Source organism: Pungitius pungitius, chromosome 18, assembly GCF_949316345.1.
Source record: "Pungitius pungitius chromosome 18, fPunPun2.1, whole genome shotgun sequence".
In the NCBI taxonomy this organism is placed as follows: domain Eukaryota; kingdom Metazoa; phylum Chordata; class Actinopteri; order Perciformes; family Gasterosteidae; genus Pungitius; species Pungitius pungitius.
This window is the reverse complement of record NC_084917.1, coordinates 16,346,940-16,370,582: the sequence shown is the minus strand read 5'-3', so window position 1 is coordinate 16,370,582 and position 23,643 is coordinate 16,346,940. Positions and strand designations below refer to the sequence as shown.

Genomic DNA, 23,643 nt, shown 5'->3' with positions numbered 1-23,643 from the left:
TATATACATATATATACATATATATATATATATATATATACATACATACATATATTATATAATGTTGTATTCTGAATAGAAACCTCCACATCATTGCATTCTGGTTTTATTCTCAATTTGTACAGTGTCCCAACTTTTTTAGATGTCGGGTTTGTATGTATTGTATAAGGTGAAACTCGAAAAATTAGAATATAGTAATTGAAATTAAAAGGTGAAACTGATATATTAGTATGTATACACAATATATATATTTTATATATTGTGTATACATACTTATTGTGTGATATATTAGTATGTGTATTGTGTATACATACTAATATATTGTGTGATATATTAGTAATATATATATATATATATATATATATATATATATATATTTTAGGGCTGTCAAAAATAGTGCGTTAACGACGTTAATTAGTTGTTTGTTGTTGTTAATTACGTCAATTTTTAAAACACATTTCACGCATGCGCAGTGTGACAAATTATTCAGGTCAGGAAAGTACCTCTTCCTCTAGGGAATGCACTTCATCTCATACAACACATTACTGCCACCTGCAGGCATATGTCAGGCTGTCAGGTTCAGCAAGTCCTTTGCGCCAGTCCACGCTGAATGTTTGCAGGCCATTAACAAAATCAACCTCAGATAATTTGACCAACACAATAGCAAAATGTTCCAACTAGGGCTGTCAAAAATAGCGCGTCAACGGCGTTAATTAGCTGTTTGTTGTTAATTACGTCAATTTTTTGGACGCATTTCACGCATGCGCAGTGTGACAAATTATTCAGGTCAGGAAAGTACCTCTTCCTCTAGGGAATGCACTTCATCTCATACAACACATTACTGCCACCTGCAGGCATATGTCAGGCCGTCAGGTTCAGCAAGTCGTTTGCGCCAGAGACCCTCGGGTGGAAATCGGGAGAAAGGTCGGTCCGGGAGATTTTCGGGAGGGGGTTTGAAACATCGGGAGGGTTGACATGTCTGGTCATGTCTGGTCATCGCAGCCCTGGACCATCAGGAGCACAAACTCGATTGAGTAGAGTGGGATAAACTGCAGAGGCTCGAGACCCTTCTAGAGCCATGCAGGGAAATCAGTCTGTAACTTATCAAATAACATTGCTTTAATTATTTTCTGGAATGAATTAAAAAATCAAATATCAATAACATGTATTTATGTAAAAAATAATAATGATGATAATAATGATAATTATGTATCTGTGTCCTGTTATTTATCTTTGGTATGCATTTCAGAAAGAAAAAATGGTTAGGATTAAGGTGTAATTGCAAATAGTGATTAATCCTGATTAATCCACTGAAAATTCTGATTAATTTGATTACAATTTTTAATCATTTGACAGCCCTAATATATATATATATATATATATATATATATATATATATAATATCATATAGCCATAATCATCAAAATGATATCAGATAAAGGCTTGAAATATCTCACTTGACATGTAATGATTCTGTATATTAGTTTCACCTTTTAAGTTGAATTACTGAAAGTAATGAGCTTTTGCACGATATTCAAATATTTCGAGTTTCTGTATACAATACATACAAACCCAAAATCTAAAAAAGTTGGTACACTGTACAAATCGAGAATAAAACCAGAATGCAATGATGTGGAGGTTTCTATTCAGAATACAACATTATATAAATACCTTTTGTAACCTACTATAGTAACAGTACTAACAGTGGGCTGCAGGGTACACTCACCCTCATTGCACAGTGCTCCTTTGAAGCCTGGCAAGCAGTCACACTGTCCTGAGACATGGTGACATGGTCCATTACTGTGGGCACACTGTGGACAGGTCTGACTGCAGCGGTGCCCAAAGTAACCTGGAGAGCAGACTGTAAGCAAACCACAAGCTAATGCAACTATTATGACACCTCTAGGTAGAAATATAGGGTTAGCCCATTGTGGGTTGTATGCATTCAGATTCAAATGTATTGTCATTGCATAGAGTACCAGGATTCTGAATTGCAATTCTGACATATAACCAGAAGTGCAAATGGAGCAGTAAAGGTACAGTGCTGTGTGCTTAATGAATAGCAGATTAATAAATACAAATAAAAACATAACAGTATTGATTACTACAGGTAGTGATGACAATATGGATGGTAAAAACAGTGGATATAAAGTGAAAGATATTTAAAGTATATCAGAAGATCACACCTAGGGGTAGAAATTATAATATGTGTGAAAATGATTAGTGCTGGAATTGTAGTTTGCGTGTTATTAGACATTCTATCAAGATAGATTAAATAATTGCAATATTAATTAAACACAATTTATAGGCATTTAAGTAATTGAATTACTGTATACATAACATCCTGCCACAATCTAACGCTAAATTTAGCCTGGGGGAAGAATGCTTAATTTCTTTTTAAGTTTTTGTCTCCTGTCAGGTTGTTCATGAGGAAAGGATGCCTGCCAGCCCTGCGAGGTCATTATTTTGATATATATACAATGTATATATAAACAATGTGATGAACTGTGATGATTCAACCTGTGATATTATTAAAGTGTATTAGTTATTAGATTAAATCAATATTATGCATGCTATGTTATGTTTACATGAAGATGCTTTAGGTCAAAGGTGTGATCATTCCATGTATTGTAATATTAAGTGAAAAGGGAGTGTCAGGTCAGTGAGGGATTTTGGATTCATGTAAAACCAGGGGAGAGAATGTCATGGAATGCCTTGTGGCAGAAAAGCATGTACGAGGACAACGAGCGAGGAGCTGCGTTTGAATGTACAGCCAATTACATATGACTGCAGCACAGGGCGCCCCGCGAGATTAGAAAAGACGAGCTGGAGACGAGGCAGGCAGAAGCCTCCTATGAAGTAATATTGATGGTCATATAAGATTGGTTGAGGTGACTTATCGATTTCTATTATAGAAACAGATAGTATATTATACTATTCATACCGTACTATTCATTTTGTAATTGTATTGCTGTTAGTTAATTTTTAAACTTGAGCCAGTTGACTCTTTTTGAATCCCAACTATCCATATAAAAATGTGTACATACAGTACGTGTATAAAAAGGTTAGTGTTTTAACATTGTGTCAAAAACTGCATTCACTCTTGAAACTTAAATTCTCAGGCGTAGACAACGTATTGGCATGTGAAAAAAGCCCATAACAAATAAACGCCATAATCTTTGAAGTAAAGACTCAGCTGTGTGCGGGGCTTACTCCTTTGACAGGTGGTGCCTCTGTATCCTGGAACACACTCACAGGTCCCTTCGTCTGGAGAACAGGATGCTCCATTTTTGCAGTTACAGGGTAGGGAGCAGTTTGGGCCCCAGCGACCCTGTGCGCACACACTTTCACAGTGGATGCCTATTAACAGACAAATACAAATATGTTTTAGGTTCCGGTCCTAACCTTAAAAACAACCTCAGCCTTCAAACCACATCTGAATCCTTGACAAGGCTTTTGGAGTATTTGTAATTTAATTGCTTTATTGGTTGAAAAATGGTACGGTCCTCATTATAGAGGAACTACAAGAACATACACACAGACATTATTACCAAAGATCAGCACCATGGAGAGCAGGAAGTATTTGTGATATATGGTTCTAATATTAAAAACAGACTATGAGAACACTGATACTGTATTAATCCTTACCAGTGCCTCTGGTGTGAATAAACTATTCTGAGAATTATTCTGCTTAAAATATAATTACATTTCATTCGCATAGTTACCCATATGATATTGTTATATGTTTTTGATATGTTCCCTTTTTCCTCTTCAGCTCACCTTGTTTACAGGAGCAGGATCCGTCCACATGGGAACACTGAGCTCTGTTCTTACAGTTGCAGTGGGAGGAGCAGTCCACTCCACGTGTTCCTGTTGGGCAGGGGACTGTACAGTTGGGACCCTGAGAAGGTGTATACAGTAGATGAATATTTAGAACTGTCAATGATATTACACATCCTTTAAACTTTGTAGCACTGAAGAAATATGACTGAGTCATGCTTTGAGCCATTGCAGTGAAAGTGGACAACACACTTGGTACTGGATGTGCTTGTGCTTTGTGTGTCCGTACAAACATTTACTCAACTCATTTACTACAATCAAATATAATACAATAAATGACATGATAGTTAAAATAAAATTCCAACGTTTTGGAATATAGTTATTTACTCTCTTACCATCTAGTGCAGGGGTGTCAAACTCATTTTACGTTTGGCCCACTTTGATCTGAAGTTGGCCAGACCATTAAAAATCATAGGGGGGGTGGTGTCGCACGGATGGTCTGGCCGCCGCGTGGGGGAAGGGGCGCAGTCATTTTCAAGCAGGCGCTGCTGTCTGAAAAAACGCCGTCGTCGAAAAGGTCTAACGCAGGGGTCCCAACTCGCAAGTTACTTGTCACTCAACTTTTGAATCGAAGTCATGACAAGCAGTACACCAGAATAATAATTAGTTAAACAATAATTAGCTAGCGGTAACCAAACGGAAGAACAGCGCTGCATGCCGGGAGCGCAAGACGAATCAATAAACAAAAAACACAACGGGCCTCTTGTCTGTCAAAAGCAATCTTGCATGCATGGTGAGGTGACGTGATTTTTAATTATTTTCCCAATGGAAGGGATCTACGAACATTGGTGAACAACCGGGTTCCCCTGGTTTAATGCATAACGGAATAGCAGCTTATTTTATAGAAATGCAATTTATGTCTTTCTGTAATTCTCACAATACAAGACATTCAGGGGAGGCGCACTGGACCCCCTAGCGGGTTGGTTCGTTTTTTTGCTTTAGCAATGTATTATTCAACTTTGGACAGACGCAGGGAAAATGTCTGGTCTGGCCTTACGATGTGCCATAACCACATGCTTCATTACACATAAAATATAAGGCTCTTGAACAAACACAATGGGTAACCTAAACCACATTGTGACATGGCAGAAATGTGTTTTTACCGTGAAGCCTGGAGCACAGATGCACGCTCCGGTCACACTGTTGCAGCCGGCACCGTTCTGGCACTGGCACACCTGCTGACAGGACTCTCCGTAAAATCCTGCAGTGCACATTTCGTTGCAGTACAGACCTGACCAACCAGGCTGACATGAGCACTCTCCTGACATTGGGTGACAGCTAGTGAAAACAGATGAACATGTCATTATTACAAGTACTTAACTCTTATTTGGTTATCAGAATCAGTTTTTTCTGCCGTTCTCCACAGTTTCTTTACATACTAGAAAATGCATCGGTCTTTAACAGTTGTGGCAACCCACGGGTGCAGGCCCCTAGTCAGCACCTCAGAAGACTGCTAAGGAGCAGAAATCAGCACCAAGGTCAGGTGACCAAAAGGGGAAACGCCCCCCCCCTGGAGACAACGAGCGGCTCAGCTGCGGCTCATGAGGCTGATGAAGGTTGGCCACACTATAAAGGACCAACCATTCCAACAGCAAAGGCCTGATCCCTCAAAAGCGGAAGAACCTGTTTTTGCCTTTTTCTTTTGTTTGGACGTTAAAAAAAACCGTACCCTTTTTTGTGCATCCAGTCGTGACTCTTTACGAAATTATTTTGCCCATACCCGTTGGTTGCCACACAGCGTAAAACACCACGACACAACAGTTTGAGACAAAATTTCCGACATTCATAAAATTACACCACCGAACTGCATCCTGGGTACAGTTCACCCGCTATCACAACAAGAAGATACTAGCTACATAAAAACACGGAGACCAGAGATGCACCAACTTGTGCCCAAGAGAGGAGCTGTGTCTGTTTGGAGGGTTTTTGGTTTAGAAAAATGTAATGTAAGTTAGATCAGAAAACGATTTATTCCAAAGTTGGTTGAGCCGCTGGTATTGCCTCTGGTGGCAACACCAGCAGCTAACACGCAAACTTTCACGCAAAAGTTCTCCCGAGTCCGCCTCGCAAGAATGCATGTCCATTCTCGCCGCCTTAGGTATTGAGCAAGGGCCTGAAACTCTCCATGCCAGACAAGGAGGGGGTTCTGCTGTGCCAGGCTCTGCTTGTGTTTGACAGCTGGCCCGCCGGACAGAGCTCTCCCATTGAGAGCAGCAGGACAGCTGTTCTCTGCAGACACACCAGATGTGCCAGCCCATCGGCCACTGACTGCTGGCCCATCAACTGGTCAACCATCATAGTGACAAACAGATAAAGACAACTGTAGTAGCGGGCAGGATCTGGTGCAGCAGCAAAAAGAACAGAGTGGGGGGGCAGGGTGCTTCAAACAACAGCGCAGGAAAGAGGCATAGAAGGCCTCAACTGAAAAAACATACCTAATTGTGTTCCTTCCATAAATCACATATGGAATACATGGAGGAATTATATTTGGCCCCCAGCATAATATTGAAATACTATTCCAACTGGCCCACCAATATACATACGTATAACTGTATTATATATTATTAATAGCTGCTATCCCTAATCCGTCCACCAGGAGTTGCACAGTGGGAGTGCGTTACAAGTTAAGTTTATTTTCCAAGATGTATAGTACAACAAATTGATCTCAACTATTATATGCAGAATAAAGTTTGAACACTATTTACTTGCATACCTGCGTGTATTCTGGGCGTAGCACAGACACTTCCTGTCACACTGAAGGCCATAATGTCCTTCCAGACACAGTCGTGTGTTACATGTCTCCCCAGTGTATCCTGGTTCACACAGACACAACCCGTTGGTGTGGTAGCATTTGCTGTAGTTCTCACAGCGACACGTCTTTGCACAGCCTGCCCCGTATGTGCCAACTGGACACTCCGCCTGACACCTGTTTCACAGTAAAGACACAGCGGTATCCATTGTCAGTAATTTTATAAAGTGCAGGCAAACAACAATTTGATTTTCCAGAGTATGAAATTCCGCTCTTTACTCTTTTTTTCACAAGAAAAAAAAACAGTGGCATCTCTGTGTAATAGCTTTTTACTGTTAGGGTCCTCACTACAACTAGTCGTAGAGGAACCTATTGTATTGTATAGAATTATTATTATTACAAAGTAAAGGCCTTTTTGGGGACCTTATCATATTCAAAAAGTGGTTACATTTGGCATGCATATCAGGACTGTTAAAAAATTTGATTTTGAGGTCACGCATTTGAGTTCAAAGAAATGTCTATATAGCGCCCCCCAGAAATTTGAAAAGTACAACTCTAGGGCAGTTTTTTCCCCCGATGCCCGATTGACTTGAAATTTGGAACACATGTGCTCAAGGACATGCGTTACAAAAAAGTTGTAATTTTCCTAAACGCTGGGTTCGATTGTCACAAAGTTGTCTGTGGATCGCTATTCGTTCAATATCCCCCTGATAAGAATGGTGCTGAGATCTCATTGTTTTGAGAAGATTTGGGCTAATGAACTTTGCAAGGGGTGTGGCTTAATCTGACAAGACTCATAACTTAAATCATTTGGCCTGCCCTCACCAATATTATTACACGTGTAAACATTCAAATTTGCGCAGTGTGATCTTGAGACCTTATGCTCTAAAAATTGACGGAAGAAATATTAAACTGTGTGTGTAGGGAGCAATATAAACAAACACCATTTGAAAGATTTCGAGGGAAGTTGGGTCATGTATGGTATTTTGAGAGGCTTTTATTTTGGGAGGGTATATCAGAATGTCCCGATCATCCCTAAGACAAACCTTGGGGATGTGTACTATCAGGTTGAAGTGGATTTATCATGTGACTATGTTTTTTTCCTTTTTAAATCTAAACTGAAATTGACCAGAAGTTGGCTGGTGATTGAGATTATGCTCATGAGTGGTATTTTGAGAGGCTTTTATTTTGGGATGGTATCAGAACGTCCTAGTTATGCCTAAGTGACACCTTGGGGATGTGTACAATCAACCTGAAGTGGAATCATCATTCTATTGATAGTGTCCTTTTAAATCTAATATGAAATTGACCAAATATAGTCTTGTGAAAGATTTTGAAGGAGGTTGCCCTATGTATGGTATATGTCACAATATCGGGCTGGCGCAGGTTGCAGGGAGGACTCAAACGCAGGACTTCTCGACGTGCTCTTTATTCAAAAAGACCAAACTCACCAAACCGAGGACCGTGCACCAAGGACGAGTGACATTAGACAATGACGCGACCAAGGACAACAGGCACACAGGGCTTAAATACACAAGGGAGGTGCAGGTGATTGGACACAGGTGGAAACAATCAAGCAATCACAAGACAAGGCAGGAAGTGAAGTTAACCCAGGACCACAAGGAACATGAAACTTCAAACTAAAACAGGAAGAGGGACCAACCCGTGACAGTATAGGCTTTAAGGTTTGAATGGTAGATCAGAATGTCCTGGTTATCACAGAGCCACACTTTAGGGATGTGTAAAATCAACTTGAAGTGGAATCATCATGTAACTACTGATCTTTTCGTTTTAAATACAATCGGAAATTGACCAAATGTAGGCTTGTGACTTAGCTGGAATATGTGACACAACTAACCTAAAAACATACATGTTTTTTTATTTTATTCCCTGTTCGTCGCAAATTAATCAGATCCCTCTCTAATGTTGTCAGAAAAGACCTAAGACTTTAATAATGTTAAAGATGAAGTTTGCAAAGCGGCATTCCTGGCGTCGCTTCACACACTTAAGGACCACTGACTCGCAAACGCTTCGTCCTCGGCCACATGTGTAACCAAGAAAGGAGTAGCGAGGACTCGTCCAACGCTGCTCGGAGCTTTAATTGGAATTGTTTCATTATTTACAGTAGGTTATGTTACATGTTATGTTCATACGGGACAATCGTGTTGACATACAGTATCTGAAAAATCTTCATTGACAATGAATTTTGAGATGCAGAGAAGGTAAGGTAAGGAGGCCTTTAGGTTTAGAATTCTGTTCACACAAGTGAATTACAACAAACGAAGGACTACGGCTGACTAAACTGTGCAAACAGTGCTCGTCATAATTCAATTTCCAGACTTCAGGATTGTGCATTTGCTTACAGTTCACTACGTTTGAGTGAACTCTAAGATTTCAGTTTAAAAAACAATTCAAATGCATAACACAGTATGTGAAAAATAGTAAATAACAATAGCTGTGCGCAATTGATGTCATCAATAAAAAAACATCTACTGGTGCAGTCATTTAATCAATTTATTGTGAGTAGCTGATGGCCACCATGCAGAGTATGTGTCATAGTATTCTAGTGTTGTGATAATCAAAATTAGATATAGTTTTCCCTGGCCCCCTCCCAAACCTGATCAGTGACAACATGTATAGCAGGTTGTCGAGGTGGTGCGCAGTAAATAATATGGGCTTTGTTGATCATTGGAAGACATTTTGAGGAGAGCCAAGTCTGATTAGAAGCAACGGCATCCATCCCACTTTGGATGGAGCAGATGTAATTTCAATGTGACCCAGTTTCTTAGTGGATCACATCAATGAAAATCAGATCAGAATGCAGAGTTGCAGTTTTGATCAGAGCAGTTACACATCGAACCTAAGCTAAGCTAAGCAGGTAGAGTAGTAGCTATGTCACAAGGCGAGGGTGCAGGTTGAAGGCAGGCAGGCAGGTAGGACTCAAACGCAGGATTCAGGTTTTCCGGAAGGTGCGATTTATTCACCACAAGAGTAGTCGGTAGTCGGGCCCCAGGTCGCTCCAGGAGTCCGCTGGCCAGCCGGTGTTGGTGTTGCACCGGGCAGCCTGCTGCACATTGCGTGGACCCCCACGAGCGAGGCGAGTTCCCCAAAAAGGGCTGTCAGAGCCGAAACCTGCTGAGTCCTTTTGTGGTCGCGTCATTCTGTCACAAGGCGAGGGTGCAGGTTGAAGGCACGCAGGCAGGTGGGACTCAAACGCAGGATTCAGGTTTTCCGGAAGGTGCGATTTATTCACCACAAGAGAATTCAACAGAAGCCAACGGACGTGCACGAACGAGGACTGACAATGAAGCGACAAGGGACAACAGGCACACAGGGCTTAAATACACAAGGGAGGTGCAGGTGATTGGACCCAGGTGGAAGCAATCAGGCAATCACAGGACAGGAAGTGAAGCTCACCCAGAGACACGAGACACAAGAAAACTACAAAATAAGACAAGCAGACCCAAACCGTATCAAGCTATTTATGACCAGCATTCATGAACCTGAACTAGATTATAACTCTTTTGAAAGCCGGATTCTTTTGCACCCAACATGGAAAACCATACAGCCGGTTCTCTTTGTTGTAGTGAACAGGGCCCCAAGTCTATTTTCAGAATTTTAGTAGTAAGTAATTATTGTAGATGACATGTGGCTGTTGATTAAGATTGTTACTGCGTTTGTCACCGTTTCGTTCGATTACGGGAAACAGAAGGACTCAAGCGCAGATCAGTCGAAACAAAAAGTACTTTCACATGGGAAAACACACAAGGGCACATAATGAAGTTAACCCAGGGGACAAGAGAGGCAAAAATAAAACACAAATTGAACCCACACTGTCAATTGATGGACAATAAACAAAATGCACTCTGCGGATACAGACAATACGTTAAAGTTACATTTAAACATGAAGTTATGAATCTAAACTCTGTCCTCAAACAGACGTAACCAGTGAACAACATCAGTCTCTGACACCACATTAAAACTTACGAAGACTCGTAATAGTACAGTTAAATCCCATGTATAACTGCTACGGACGTGAAAACCGGCGGAGCATTTCACAGAAGACTCGCCGAAAATAGGCTGCTCTGTGCGGGCCGTTCTCGGCCAGATGCGGACTTTAGAATTGGAAAAAGGGGAACCTCCTGTTCGGCCCCCCCTCCCCCACCTCCCAGTGGTTTGTTCGATTATGCCTCAAATCTCAAATGTGGCAGGCAGCTTTGAAATGGCTTCGAAAAGGCATCAAGAGTCGGGGCGGAAAAAAGAAAAAAGAGACAGCGGGATGATGCTCGCGCGTCGCTCTCAGCTAAGACAATGTTTTAAATCAGGGGTCCCCAAACTTTTTCTTGTGAGGACCGTTGCTAGCGGTCAGCGGGCGGCCAGATGGCCACATATACTCGCGCTCATGATGTCCGCACGGATCGCCGGTGGGCCGTATTCGGTACTCGTCCGTGGGCCGCCAGAAGTTTCTGTTACCGTTACAGTTTTTGTTATCATTTGTTTTTTATGTTATCATTTATGTTTTTGTTATCATTGATGTTACCGTTATCGTTTCTGTTACCGTTAGCAATAAGACTAGCAATCATTCCTTAGGTTGCTAGCTAGCTAGCAATGGTATTTCTGATTATGCTTAAATTGGGCCTGCTATTTCTTTTAGCCATCAGAGACCCTTTCTCAATATGCGTTCTTGTGTGGACTTTTGTTCTCGTGGACTCGTGAAACGTCATCAGTCGCAACCCGAGTACATTGTGCATTAAAATTAACGATGTTTTAATTAAAGGACATGAGGAGACCGTCATCGAGACTCTAAATCGGCAGCAGAACTTCAGCTTCAAAGAAACTCTGAAGCTCTGAATTATAATAATAATGAATGAAAAAATTCCACATATGAATTATTGTATGGTTCTCTCTAAGATCTTTGATGTGTGGTCAGCAGCTTGCTGTACGAGGACCACTATACTGATTATCAGCCTCTTGATGTTTGAGTCACAAGACAAACAGTAGGTGTGTGTGTGTGTGTGCATTCAAATATTTTAGTATAATAGTTTATTTTTTGTTACTGTATCCAACCTCCTCCTCCTAAAATGATAAAGGTAATTATTTTATGACTGATTGTATATATGGTGCTCAATATCATATATACCATTTCTAATTTTAAATGAAAATGAGACAAAAGCTTGTTAATAGTAAAATATTTAAGTCAAAATTAAATTAAAACGTATTAGCAAGACCAGCTGACGTGGTGACGTCATCGAGTCAGCTGCTGTTCCAATTGCGGAAATAACTGTTCTCTGTTCTCCCGAACCTGCGACACCCGAGTCTGTCTCCCGAGTCTATTCTCGTGGGAACGCAAGTCCGTTCTCGCCGTCTCAGGTATTGAGAAAGGGCCATAGTCAGGTAACGTTAGCCTATTAGCCTAGTTTGCTTTGCACTTCAGGGCACTTTTTTGCGTTGGTTATCAATTATGTTCAAACAATCTTATTGTGTAGTGAAAAAGTAGCCTAGCTACAAGTGACACTTTCACAACGTAATGAAATGATGAGTGGGAAACGGCTCTTGGTAAGGTTAACTTTGGAAAAACCCTTCGACTGAACGTGATGTGATTAGGGAACATTTAAGTGGTCTGGCTGTCATCAGCATCAATGGGGACGTGGCTCAGAAACTGTCATATGACCTGATAGCTGATTTTGCAGCTAGGAAATGCAGGCGTGTGCCTCTGTAGGGCCTTTGACAACTGATGGTAGTGAAAATGTTTGTAATATAGTTCTATCGGATAGCAGAATGGTCTCTTTTTTAGAGTTGGTAAAGTAAATTCTACTGTGCAGTTTCTACTTATGTATGGTTATTTGCAGTTTAAAATTTGCACTTTATTATTATTTGTACTTTGTATATTATTTACTGAAGAAATGTGCACATTATTACCTACACGTTATATACTTGAATACTTTCTGCATTTACAATGTTCAGTTCCAAATCTGTGTTTTTAGTAATTGTGGTGGTATTTGGTATTTATAATTTTATCTTTTATATAATTTATTTCTTTTCATGTTTGTTTATGTAAATTATTTATGTTTAGAAGTTATTGGGGGAATAAAGAGAACCTAACTAAGAGATTCTGAATGGTTGTTATTCCTTTGGACAACAGAGCCGTGTGCAAAAAAAAGGCTGGCTAAGGGATGTGAGAGTGTTGACATAATGGAAGACATCGGTGGGCTCCAATATAGCATGCTAGCATTAGCGGATCAAATCGATCAACATGGGTTATCTGCAGATACTATTTTGACACAGATTGAAGGTTTTTTGGAGATACTAGGGCGGATAAGTGCTCTTCAAGACATATACATAGACAACGAAGTTTTAAACAGTTTAAGACTGATTGAGCACCGCGTGAAAGAGGTCATTGACATTGTACCTTATCTGCTACTATAACCATAGACAGCCCTTTCACTGCCAGCCTTTTTTGCACACGGCTCTGTTGTCTGTTCTGAATGTGAGAGATAGCCACGCCCTCTGATTTGCATATAAGAACGTGAAATGAAATACCGTGTCATTATGCATTACTGTGTCATTATGAAATACAGTGTAATTATGCATTACCGTGTATTTATTCATTTATTTAATTTTGAATAAAACGGCATTCCATAGGTTGGTTTGTTGGTTGGGGGGGGCACCACCAATCATTTGTGCTTGCGGCACCCAAATGGCTAGCGCCGGCCCTGTATAATATACACAGTGTCGGTTCAATTTGTGTTTTATTTTTAAGCTACATTTTTTTTAAGCTAAATTTTGTATATCATTGTTAGATTCAATTGTTTTTTGTGAGAGCGTACAGAAACCTCACGGTTTTAATCACTTTCATGATACTGCTGAGTACAGACCGAAATATTCTCACTGCTGATCCAGTGGCTATTTGAAATGATCCTGATGGCAATAATTGTAATGTAGCGAGGAATTTAACAACTGCTGAAATGGAATGTGAATGCTGAGTGTAGGGCTGCAACAAACGTTTATTTTGATAACCGATAAATCGGTTGATTATTTTTCCAAAACAGAACTGCAAATGGATTTGGTTTAATGGATCACCGTGTGTCTCCCTTTACAGGCATAACATCAACTACCGTATAACCCACAGTTTGTGCGCAAGCGCACTAGACTACCGTACATGACCGCATTAAAAAGTACAACACATACAAATATATTTGTCAACATATATACAAGACAACAGATTTAAAAATGAATGGTCCAAAAAAGGTTAGTAAATAAATACGTGTGACAAAATGCGTCCTTAAGGATGCAGCCTAGCGACCTTTGAGTGTTTGTGCGCTGCCTAAGCCCCGCCTCTGCTTTCCACAAGGAAAAAGCATAGGCAGCTCAATCAACTTAAATGTTAGTGACTTTCATTTATATGTAAAATAAATATTGCAGCACCAAAAATGATTGCACGGGATTTTGCATATTGCGACAGGCCTATGGCCAATGAAACCTTGCAATTTTTATTATTGTTGGTCAGTTTTTGGCACGCAAATTACTGTTCATGAAATTATAACCAGACCCCCGTCCTTAAAAAAAACTCTTTGGATCTGCACAATTCACACAAAAAGTAGGAGGCACCAAAAAGCACGCTCTGTTTGCATCCCTGAGTAAAGAACAAAACTATTTTACATGCATATACAGTATGTGTAACATACTGACACTTATTGAGTGCTTTGAAAACGCAATATGTATAAATAGCACTGTCCAAGTGTAGGTATAAGATTGCTCTTACCGTTCTCCTATGTACCCAGGGCTGCAGAGACACTGTCCAGTGGACAACACACAGAAGCCCTCATTGTGACACTGACATTCTTGAGAACAGTTTTGTCCAAATCTTCCCTTTGAACATGGCTGGCCACACAATGTACCCTGCATAGAGCAAAGACAACAGCAAAATACATCACTGTTGATAATGTGAGCCTTTACAACTTCAAATCTTCAAATACATGTAGTGTAAAGAGCATTAAGAGGATCGAAGACGAGAAAAGAGAAGTACAGTCCATTTACCATGCAGGTTATGTTATATGCATAAACCTCTCTCTAGAGCCAGTGTTTGGTTTGTTATTTCTTGGCTACTGTAAATATAGGCGGTGGAAGACGGCAGACTCCATAAAGAGAATCCACTCTTATTATAAATATGAGGGCTCATTCTAAGGTGATAAAAACGCAACAATTCGTAGTTTGAAGAGATTATATTTTTAAAGGAGCAACTTATAGTTTGACTCAGATGGTTTCTCCGGGTCAATTCAGTCAGTGTGCACTGCTCCATTATTTCATGATCAGTCTGCAGCTACATTCTTCTGATTTATTGAGTAGTTTATTAATAATATTGTTTATTTCATCCTTCTCATGATGTGTCTGTTGTGTCAATGCGCCCTAATAAAAATGATAACTAAGAGTACAAGAGTGAGACTCATTCTTCTAAAAAGCTCAACGTGGGCTTACCATCCATCCTGCAGGACAAGAGCACTCTCCAGTCACATGGTGACACATTCCTCCATTCTGACATGGACATCTCTCCTCACACTGCCGCCCGTGTTTACCTGGAGGACACAAGTCTTCACAGCTTGGGGAGAAACCAAAAGACAATTTGGTTAATATTTGCCACTTATGAAGGTCATATGGAATTTTATTTTTATAATCTGTGTCACTGCTATTATCTCACCACCTTGCAGTGATTCCCTAAAAAATGGGAATCACTGCAAGGATTCTCACACATTCGTTCCTCAAACTTACAAAGCTCCATTGTATCCTAATGAGCACTTGCATTCTCCGGTAACATGATGACAGCCAGCTCCATTCTTGCACTTGCACTTCTCCTGGCATCCATTTCCGTAGGTGCCCACTTCACACTGTGCCTCGCAGCGCCAACCTTGGTACCCAGGAGTGCAGATACAGGCTCCAGTGATGGGATTACACAGTGCACTGTTCTGGCACTGACATCTGTTACTGCAGTGTGGACCCCAGTGGTTACTGTCACAAACTAAGGGAAAAATAAAATAAAAAGATTTAGTTTCATGGAATAGGGAACATGCGAGTGTTGCTAAGCTTTTGAAAGGAATCTTATGTTATTTCAGCCAATCTAAGGGCAATTGGCTTATCTTTTACAATCTGTTGTTTTGTTGTAGCTGCAGTGTTTAGGCAAAAAAAACATACTTTTTGATTGTGGTTTTGGTTAAGACCGTATGTGAAAAGAAATATTCAAATCTTGCCCTTGGTTTTCAATAGATCGAGGTCTAGGCTTTGACTGGGCCATTTTAAAACATAACATGCTTTTATCTAAACCATTCCATTGTAGCTCTGGCTGTAAGTTTGGTGCCATTGTCCTGCTGGAAGATGAACCTCTGCCCCATTATCAAGTATTTTTGTATTATATTTTCTTCAGGGATTGCCCCTGTATTTGGCTCAATCCATCCTTCCCGCTTTTCTGACTAGTTTCCCTTTAGCTGCTGATGAGGAAAATCCCTACAGCATGCTCCCACCACGATGTCTCTCTGTTGGGATGGTTTGCTCAGGGTGATGGGAAATGTTGGGTTTCCAGATTTGAATTTGTAAAACATTTTAAAATCCATGTAAACTTTCCCTCAACTTCCAGATGGGGGACTATTGTGTTGGTTCGTTACATAAAATCTTGATGAAATAAATTTGAATCTGGGGTTATAACATGAAAAAATATAGAAAAGTTGAAGGGGGTGAATATTACTCTGGATGTCCATATTGGCATCCGTTTTCACATAGTGGTCTCCTGGGGTAAAGTCCTTTGTTTTTAAACTCCCCACTATGCGGACCGTGACTTTCCTTATAATGTAGCTTGGCTCGTGATTGCGTCAATTACCTACTGCTTATGAATAATAAAACACAGCTACAAAGAGTTTATGAGAAATAACCTGATCAACGCAAAGAGGGAAGAAACCGTAGGGAGAACGTCAGAGGGGGGATCCCTGTCCTGGGATGGACAGACTGGAATGGATGTTGTGTGTACAGAATAAACAATGTAATTTAAATCATAGATTTAATTGTATTTAACTGTTTATTATTAATTTAGGATATTACTGTTGTATTTTATGCTGTTTATTACATGTGAGGTTTAGGGTTCATTTGCAACCATTGTTGTATAAATCTTACTGTTACTGTCACGGTATGGTTCTGCTCCCTGTTTTATTTTGTAGTCTCATGTCTCTTGTGTCCCTGGGTTAGCTTCACTTCCTGCCTTGTCCTGGGATTGCCTGATTGTTTCCACCTGTGTCCAATCACCTGCACCTCCCTAGCACCTCCTCAGGCCGCCTCGGGCCCCAAGACGCCCGGCCCGTCCTGAGTCCCGATGCTCGTCCCGGCCCGACTCGGCCCCAAGACGCCCGTCTCAGCCCGACTCGGCCCGTCCTCAGTCCCGACGCCCGGGCCCCAAGACGCCCGTTCCCAGTCCCGACGCCCGTCCCGGCCCCAAGAGGCCCGTCCCCAGTCCCGACGCCCGTCCCGGCCCCACAACGCCTGTCTCTGCCCGTCCTGTCTCCAGCCCCACGACCCCCGTCTCTGCCCGTCCCTGCGACCCGCGCCCTGAGGCCCGGCACCTGGAGTTTCCCGGGCGGACCAGGATCGTCGGGTCCCCCACCCTCCCTCCCATTGTCTGATTTCCCCGGTTCTGTCCCCCTTTAGGACCGTCTGGAATTCGGTCCTTGAGGAGGGGGTTCTGTCACGGTTTGGTTCTGCTGTTTTATTTTGTAGTCTCATGTCTCTTGTGTCCCTGGGTTAGCTTCTCTTCCTGCCTTGTCCTGTGATTGCCTGATTAATTCCACCTGTGTCCAATCACCTGCACCTCCCTAGTGTATTTAAGCCCTGTGTGCCGTGTGTCCCCCGTTGCGTCATTGTCTATGCTGAGTTTACCTGTGGTGGTTTGTACACGTCTGCCTTCTGTTAGAATTAAAGAGCACCTTTTTGGAAACCCTGCGTCTGAGTCCTAGCTGCACCCCAGCAACCCACCTACCTGACAGTTACATTTTTTACATTTATGAATCAAATGTACGTCCAAGGAAGGAGGATTACGTATTGATCACAATGTAATAGATAAAGACAATTAAAAAGAGACTTTTGGTTTGTTTGTATTAACTTACATCATTATTTGTCACACTTCAATCCTGAATTGAATGGTTAAACGGAAGAGGACCACGGAATCCACATCGTCGAGATTGCTTGCTTTCTGGTTGGCAAACCGAGCCTGCCTACTCTCCAGGTGTCAGTCCATGGAGACCACGCTGTGAGCCGACCTGCCCTCCTGTGTAGAACCTTGGAATCCACAGTCGAGCTTGCCTTTTGCCCCGCTTGTTCGACTCAGGGACACCACACTGTTGGCCAGCTGGGCCCCTTTTATTCAACTCAGAACGGATTTAATAAAACCTGCTGTTCACATTAAACCCCTCTGTGGTTGCTTTTGGCAACAATCCTGCAAAAAATTACTTCAGTTTAATTGTCAATGTTTTGAAAAAAGTCAGCCTTAATTTATCACAACTTGTGTAATCAGGCTTCATACACATTTTGACCAATGGATGACTTTTTCATGACTTCATACAAAATTTCCATGACCAAAAATCTCTGTATGCATGAAAAAGTGAACAGTGAGAATTCCAAGGCATACAGTGTTTCCCCTACCATTCGATTAGACCCCAGGATAGTCTGTGTTTTTTATGTTTACAATTATCCACTATGAATGAGTATTGTCTTTTTTTTCTGATACCAGTGCTAAACTGGTACCTTTAAAACATACCGGTGCCTAAAGAGTGCTGTAGCAGACCAAAGCTGCTGATTTGTTTCTCCTACCTGACCCAACAAATAAAGAATGTGGGGCCAGGAACAGATTGAAGACACATGGTGGAAAAGGTAAATCAACTTAAAGAGGCTGCATGTTAAGAGGAGTGAGAGAAAAAGCACAGAAACCTTGGAAGACTGCTGGTTGCTGGACCTTGAGGGTCCTAATAGGACTCTACCAAAGATCCTACTTGACACGGACCGAGGAAGGGAACCGTTTGGAGAACTTGTGGACTGCCCTGGACCATGGTGGGCTACAGAGCCGTGGTCGATCAGGACTGAGAAGCCAGGCTGAACTCCTCTCCTGACTGCCCCCAGCTAAGCGCGTACACCCACACATACATACACACACACCCACACACACACACACCAGCTACGCCGGCTACTGGACGTTAACATTCTCTCTTACCAGGCGCCTACCCCGAGACTTTACTAAAAAAGACGGTGCCTGTGATTTCCAGTGATAAAATACTGTGATTCTTTTGTAGAGCTGTACCTTTTGTGTTTTGATTGGGATATATTTTTCTGTTTGAATACAACCATTTCCCCTAACTAGAGGGGCTTCTTTGTTTTTGTATTTGATGAATTTACACTTTTGTAGGGGGGGGGTACAATATTGTGACCAACGTTGGAAATGACGCTGTGCTGATATACATATACAGTAAACACTTGCTGTGGTGTGTCTTAGGACCTTATATGGTAAAACGAGATAATAAAGCAGAATGGAGAAGTACAAAAATACAGCTTGTGTGACAACAGATTTGTTGTTCGATGCGCCAAATTGTCTCCAGATATCTGCAGGAATTGCTCAATGTACATGTTTTCTCTTCTAAATGAATGTAAACTTTTTAACTTCAATTGATTGACGTGTCGGATTCTTCTCCTCAACCAACTCAGGGGATCGGGAACCCCCACAGAACCTTGGTTAATGTTTAGTTCCACCTCAAAGCCAGTGACAAGCCTTTAAAAGTGCTTTGGGTGGGGTATCTCTAAGGTGATTCACCTGAAGCAGAGCCACTGTTAGTTAGTTAAATAGTTCAGAAATCACAATGTATGATTTTTTGATTATTTTTTTTTTGATTATGTCTCTCACAGTGGACATTTTCAGTGTTTTAATGTTGAAAAACATTCAGGTACATAATTTCAATGCATAAATATTCAGTGCTAGAAATTCAATCACCTTTTTATTTAAACCCCCGATGGCACAGATTTACTTCCATAAACGTCAAGGAAGCAGAACTTTTTAATAACAAAGACAGTTTTGTCGGCACAAACGATTCCAAGCTGACAAAGCCCTGACGAGAGCAGAGAAAATGAGCTGTACCAGGGACAAAGAAAGAAAAACAAACATTGATGGGCAGAGACTTTTGAAATACACCAGTTGAAAACTTTGTGTGTGATCACCATGGCAATATGGACAGCGTAGAAGAGAAGGGAGGGCTCACATTGGTGGTGGAGAAGGGGAGGAGCAGCAGGGGGGTAAGGTGGACCCCAGTGACGGATCAACACACACACCACAAACCACACCCCATTGGATGAGTTAACTTTAGATTATGATTTACAAATTAAACAAATAAATGCACACACATCCTTTCAGTAGAATGCTGGAAGCACAGTTCAGCAAATACAATTATTTGGCTTATCACTGTTGATTTTGATCTCAGTGGCTGTATCGCTCCTTGCTGTGTTTGGGTGCCTCTAATACTTGGTATTAGAGGACTACAGCAGCGTCGGGTTGATGCTACCTGGAAGATTGTTAAGTTTTCGTTCTTTATTTTTAACAGATTTGCAAAAATTTGCAAAAAACAGTTTTCACTTTGTCATTATGGGTTGTTGTGTGTAGAATGTTGAGGAAAATAATGAATTTAATCCATTTTGGAATAAGGCTGTCCAATGTGGAAAATGTGAAGCGCCGTGAATACTTTCCGTGTAGTATCACACCTAGCACAGCAGCCAGTGAAACACAGAACATGCAGCAGTCTATTTAATAATCTTTATTTGACTTTACACTTAAAGCTTACAAAACTCTCATTTATTTACACCTAATTCAAATGTTTGAATAATTGTTTACACTACTAATCTTGTTAAAAGAAGAAAAAAATTATTTAGATGCATTTACTGCCTGTCGTATTATGACTCACAAGATCAGTAATAAATCTCAACATATGACCAAGAGCAAAAAATCAGTCATTGTATTGTATCTGTATTAATAGATGTACATCAATTGTATGTATTTGCCTTCAGGCGAAGGAGCAACAGACACCACCCACCCTGATTCTACACTACAGCCTGCAGACACTTTCTCCCCTACAACAAGTTCTGATATCCACGAGTCCGTCAGGGGAGAACCGATTGATCCTGCTGACTGGCCAACCCTGTCTGGTATAGTGGGAACCAGAGGTGTGGACTCGAGTCATGAATTTGATGACTTCAGACTCGACTCGACAAAACGTACAAAGACTTGCAACTCGACTTGGACTTTAACATTGATGACTCGTGACTTCACTTGGACTCGAGCCTTTTGACTCGAGAAGACTTGCTACTTCCCATGAAAACTGGGGGAAAACATTTTCACACGGCCGCGCCGCTCTGTTTATCTGCATCTGTCAAAAAAATGTGCGCCACCTGTATGCAGAGAGCGCTGCCTGCACAACATCCAATCACTGCAGTCCCACCTGGTTCTGATTCGACAGCATCTAAACAGGCACATTGCAAGACAACCAATGAAGCGCAACAACGCGCCAGTTGGAAAAATGATACCGAAGATAGTTTCGTTTGGCTATAAAAATTTCGAGGTAGTCGACAAAAAACGAGTTGCTATTTGCAAAACATGCGGGTCGAAGATTACAGACGGGACTGCCACAACGTCCAACTTTGTTCGACACCTGAAGTTGCACAAAGAAAGGTAAGTTTTGAACGAATGCTGAGCACCTTATCGAATGTACCGTAACTCATTAGCATTTTACCGTATCAACGAGACAGCTCGTTCATGCTTACAAAAATCAGGATTTTTGAACCCGGATTCAGACTCCGGGACATCCTCGCCAACATTATGTCAACGTCCGTTTTAAAGTAACACAGTCACAGTCGATCCACCATTACCCTTCCCTTCCCTACGTAGTCTAGGTCTGTGAGGCAGCGCACCATCACCCAGGGTTCCCCGTCCCCACTTTGCTTTAAAGCATATGACTTCGGTTTCTTGAGGGAAGGGCTTTTGAAGCAGTGAAAATATTCTTAATATTGCATAAACGGAAATGTATTATCGTATACCTTAGTGTACAATAGACAATGAATATTAACACAACATTGATATAAGTAAAGAGTAGTTTCAAATAAAACATGCGGTTATAAGGGATTTTCTGTAATAAGAGGACTTGAAATGACTCGAAACTAAAATGGTAAGACTTTGGACTCTACTTGAGACTTGTTGGCTTTGACTTTTGACTCGACTTGGGACTTGCCTCATCTATGACTCGACTTGACTCGGGACTCGAGGGCAACGACTTGAGACTTACTTGTGACTTGCATAACAATGACTTTGTCCCACCTCTGGTGGGAACTGAGATAGTCAGTAGAGGACCAAATCATAGCAATCCAGATTTCAACTTTACAACTATTTTTACCTATTTTAACTATTTATTTCTAGTTTAGTGTAGTTTATATACATTGTTTATTGCACTTTTGCACTTGTAGCACACGTGTGTCTACATTTTATAGTATTTCAAAGTTTTGATAAAGGTCTGTGCTTTCTAATTTATCTTTTAAATCGTATGTATATTTATTTGGCAGCGACAGCACAGAATGTATAAACGAGGGGCACATGAAGCCATATAGATAATTCACTTGTTGAGTTTGTACAGTTCCAAAGTTACTAAAAATTACAATATTCTGAGACCATTATATTTGCTTGTAGTACATTTATCAAATATAAATGTACAGTATCATACATACAACATAGTGTACCTATAATGTATATCAAAATGATAACATGGAATGGATGTGGTTCAAAGTGGCCGTAGGTGATAGGGCGGGGGGGGGGGGGGGGGGCGCAAATCTTGGTATCGCCTAGGGCATTCAATGGGCTAGAGCCGGCCCTGCACGTAAGACAAGCTCCGTTGCTCAATGTATACTTTTTCTCTTCTAAATAAATGTTGACTTTTTTAACTTTGAATGACTGATCGAATTCTTCAACCAACTCGGGGAGAACAACACACAGGCTTGTAATGCACACCATGCTCATATTTATTCACAAAAATAATATCGCTGGTAAAAACTGGTACAACGGTATTTAACCTATAACGTATTTTATTCAGGTGCATCCCGTGGATCTCCTCTTAATGGCTGGAACAAACACGTTTAAAAGACCTTTTCTCACGACTCTGTATACAGTAGCTTTAACATGCTTTGTTTAAACTGCCGGTCGTTGAATTAACCGAAGTAAAATCACTATTCTGTGACAGAAGTATTGTTTTAAGTTGGTGTTATGTTTATGCACTATGGGGGGATTACCTTACATTTTAAAGGGGAGGTAATGTGGTGTATTTAGTACTATTTAATATGTGAATTAAGGTTGTCCCTGAAGACTTGCCGTTGTTAGCTTGTGGGTATTCTGCGCATGTCGGAAGAACGGAAAAACGAGCAATGTTCCCTCATGCCGAGCCTCGTGTGTTAGATCCTGACATCTCCTATTAAACAGTTAAACGCGTGCCTCGTCTAGTTATTTAGTACACCACAGAAACTGTGCTAAAATACGCCTAATTCATAGTATGAATGAATGAGGAAATTAAATAGTGCTGTCGTATTGGCTTGTCTGGTGTCAGAGGGAGGAGCTAGTGAAAGAAACTCAAGGTTTATTGAAGAAAACCTGCTCCCGACCAGGTTCACACACTCTTTTACCAGAGTGATGACCCTGAGGTTTAGTTACCTCTCTTTCTGAAACAGACAACCCAGAGTTTCCCTAATCTCAGGGTTAACAACCTCTGAGTTTCCACTAAACCTGCTTCTTGAAACAGACCCCTGAAGTAAGTCTCAAAGGGTTTCAAAACAATGGGATTTCTTTACATTGGATTTCGTATGTTCACAGAAAACAACCAAGTTTGGTTGTAATCCTAGAACTGCACTCAGTTTTATTGAGTAGAACAAAACGTTGCAGGTAAAAAGCCAAGTCATAAATGAACGGGGTGATGATGCCGCATGTAGTGTTATGCGCTGGGAGCTGCAAGTTT

General features: G+C 41.1%; 1 protein-coding gene across 4 annotated transcripts in view; it reads right to left on the bottom strand.

The window, feature by feature from the left end:
• Positions 1-23,643, bottom strand: part of LOC119226625 (multiple epidermal growth factor-like domains protein 10) — a 51,395-nt gene that overhangs the window by 12,390 nt on the left and 15,362 nt on the right. For 3 of the 4 annotated variants that reach the window (XM_037484773.2, XM_037484772.2, XM_062558832.1), the window contains 8 exons: positions 15,356-15,602; positions 15,065-15,185; positions 14,352-14,488; positions 6,554-6,766; positions 4,944-5,118; positions 3,781-3,901; positions 3,214-3,360; positions 1,727-1,861 (listed from right to left, as the gene is read on the bottom strand). In XM_037484773.2, the coding sequence (XP_037340670.2) occupies positions 1,727-1,861; positions 3,214-3,360; positions 3,781-3,901; positions 4,944-5,118; positions 6,554-6,766; positions 14,352-14,488; positions 15,065-15,185; positions 15,356-15,602 (1,296 nt within the window). The remainder of the gene's footprint in view (positions 1-1,726; positions 1,862-3,213; positions 3,361-3,780; positions 3,902-4,943; positions 5,119-6,553; positions 6,767-14,351; positions 14,489-15,064; positions 15,186-15,355; positions 15,603-23,643) is intronic. The other variant, XM_062558831.1, reaches the window with a different exon arrangement.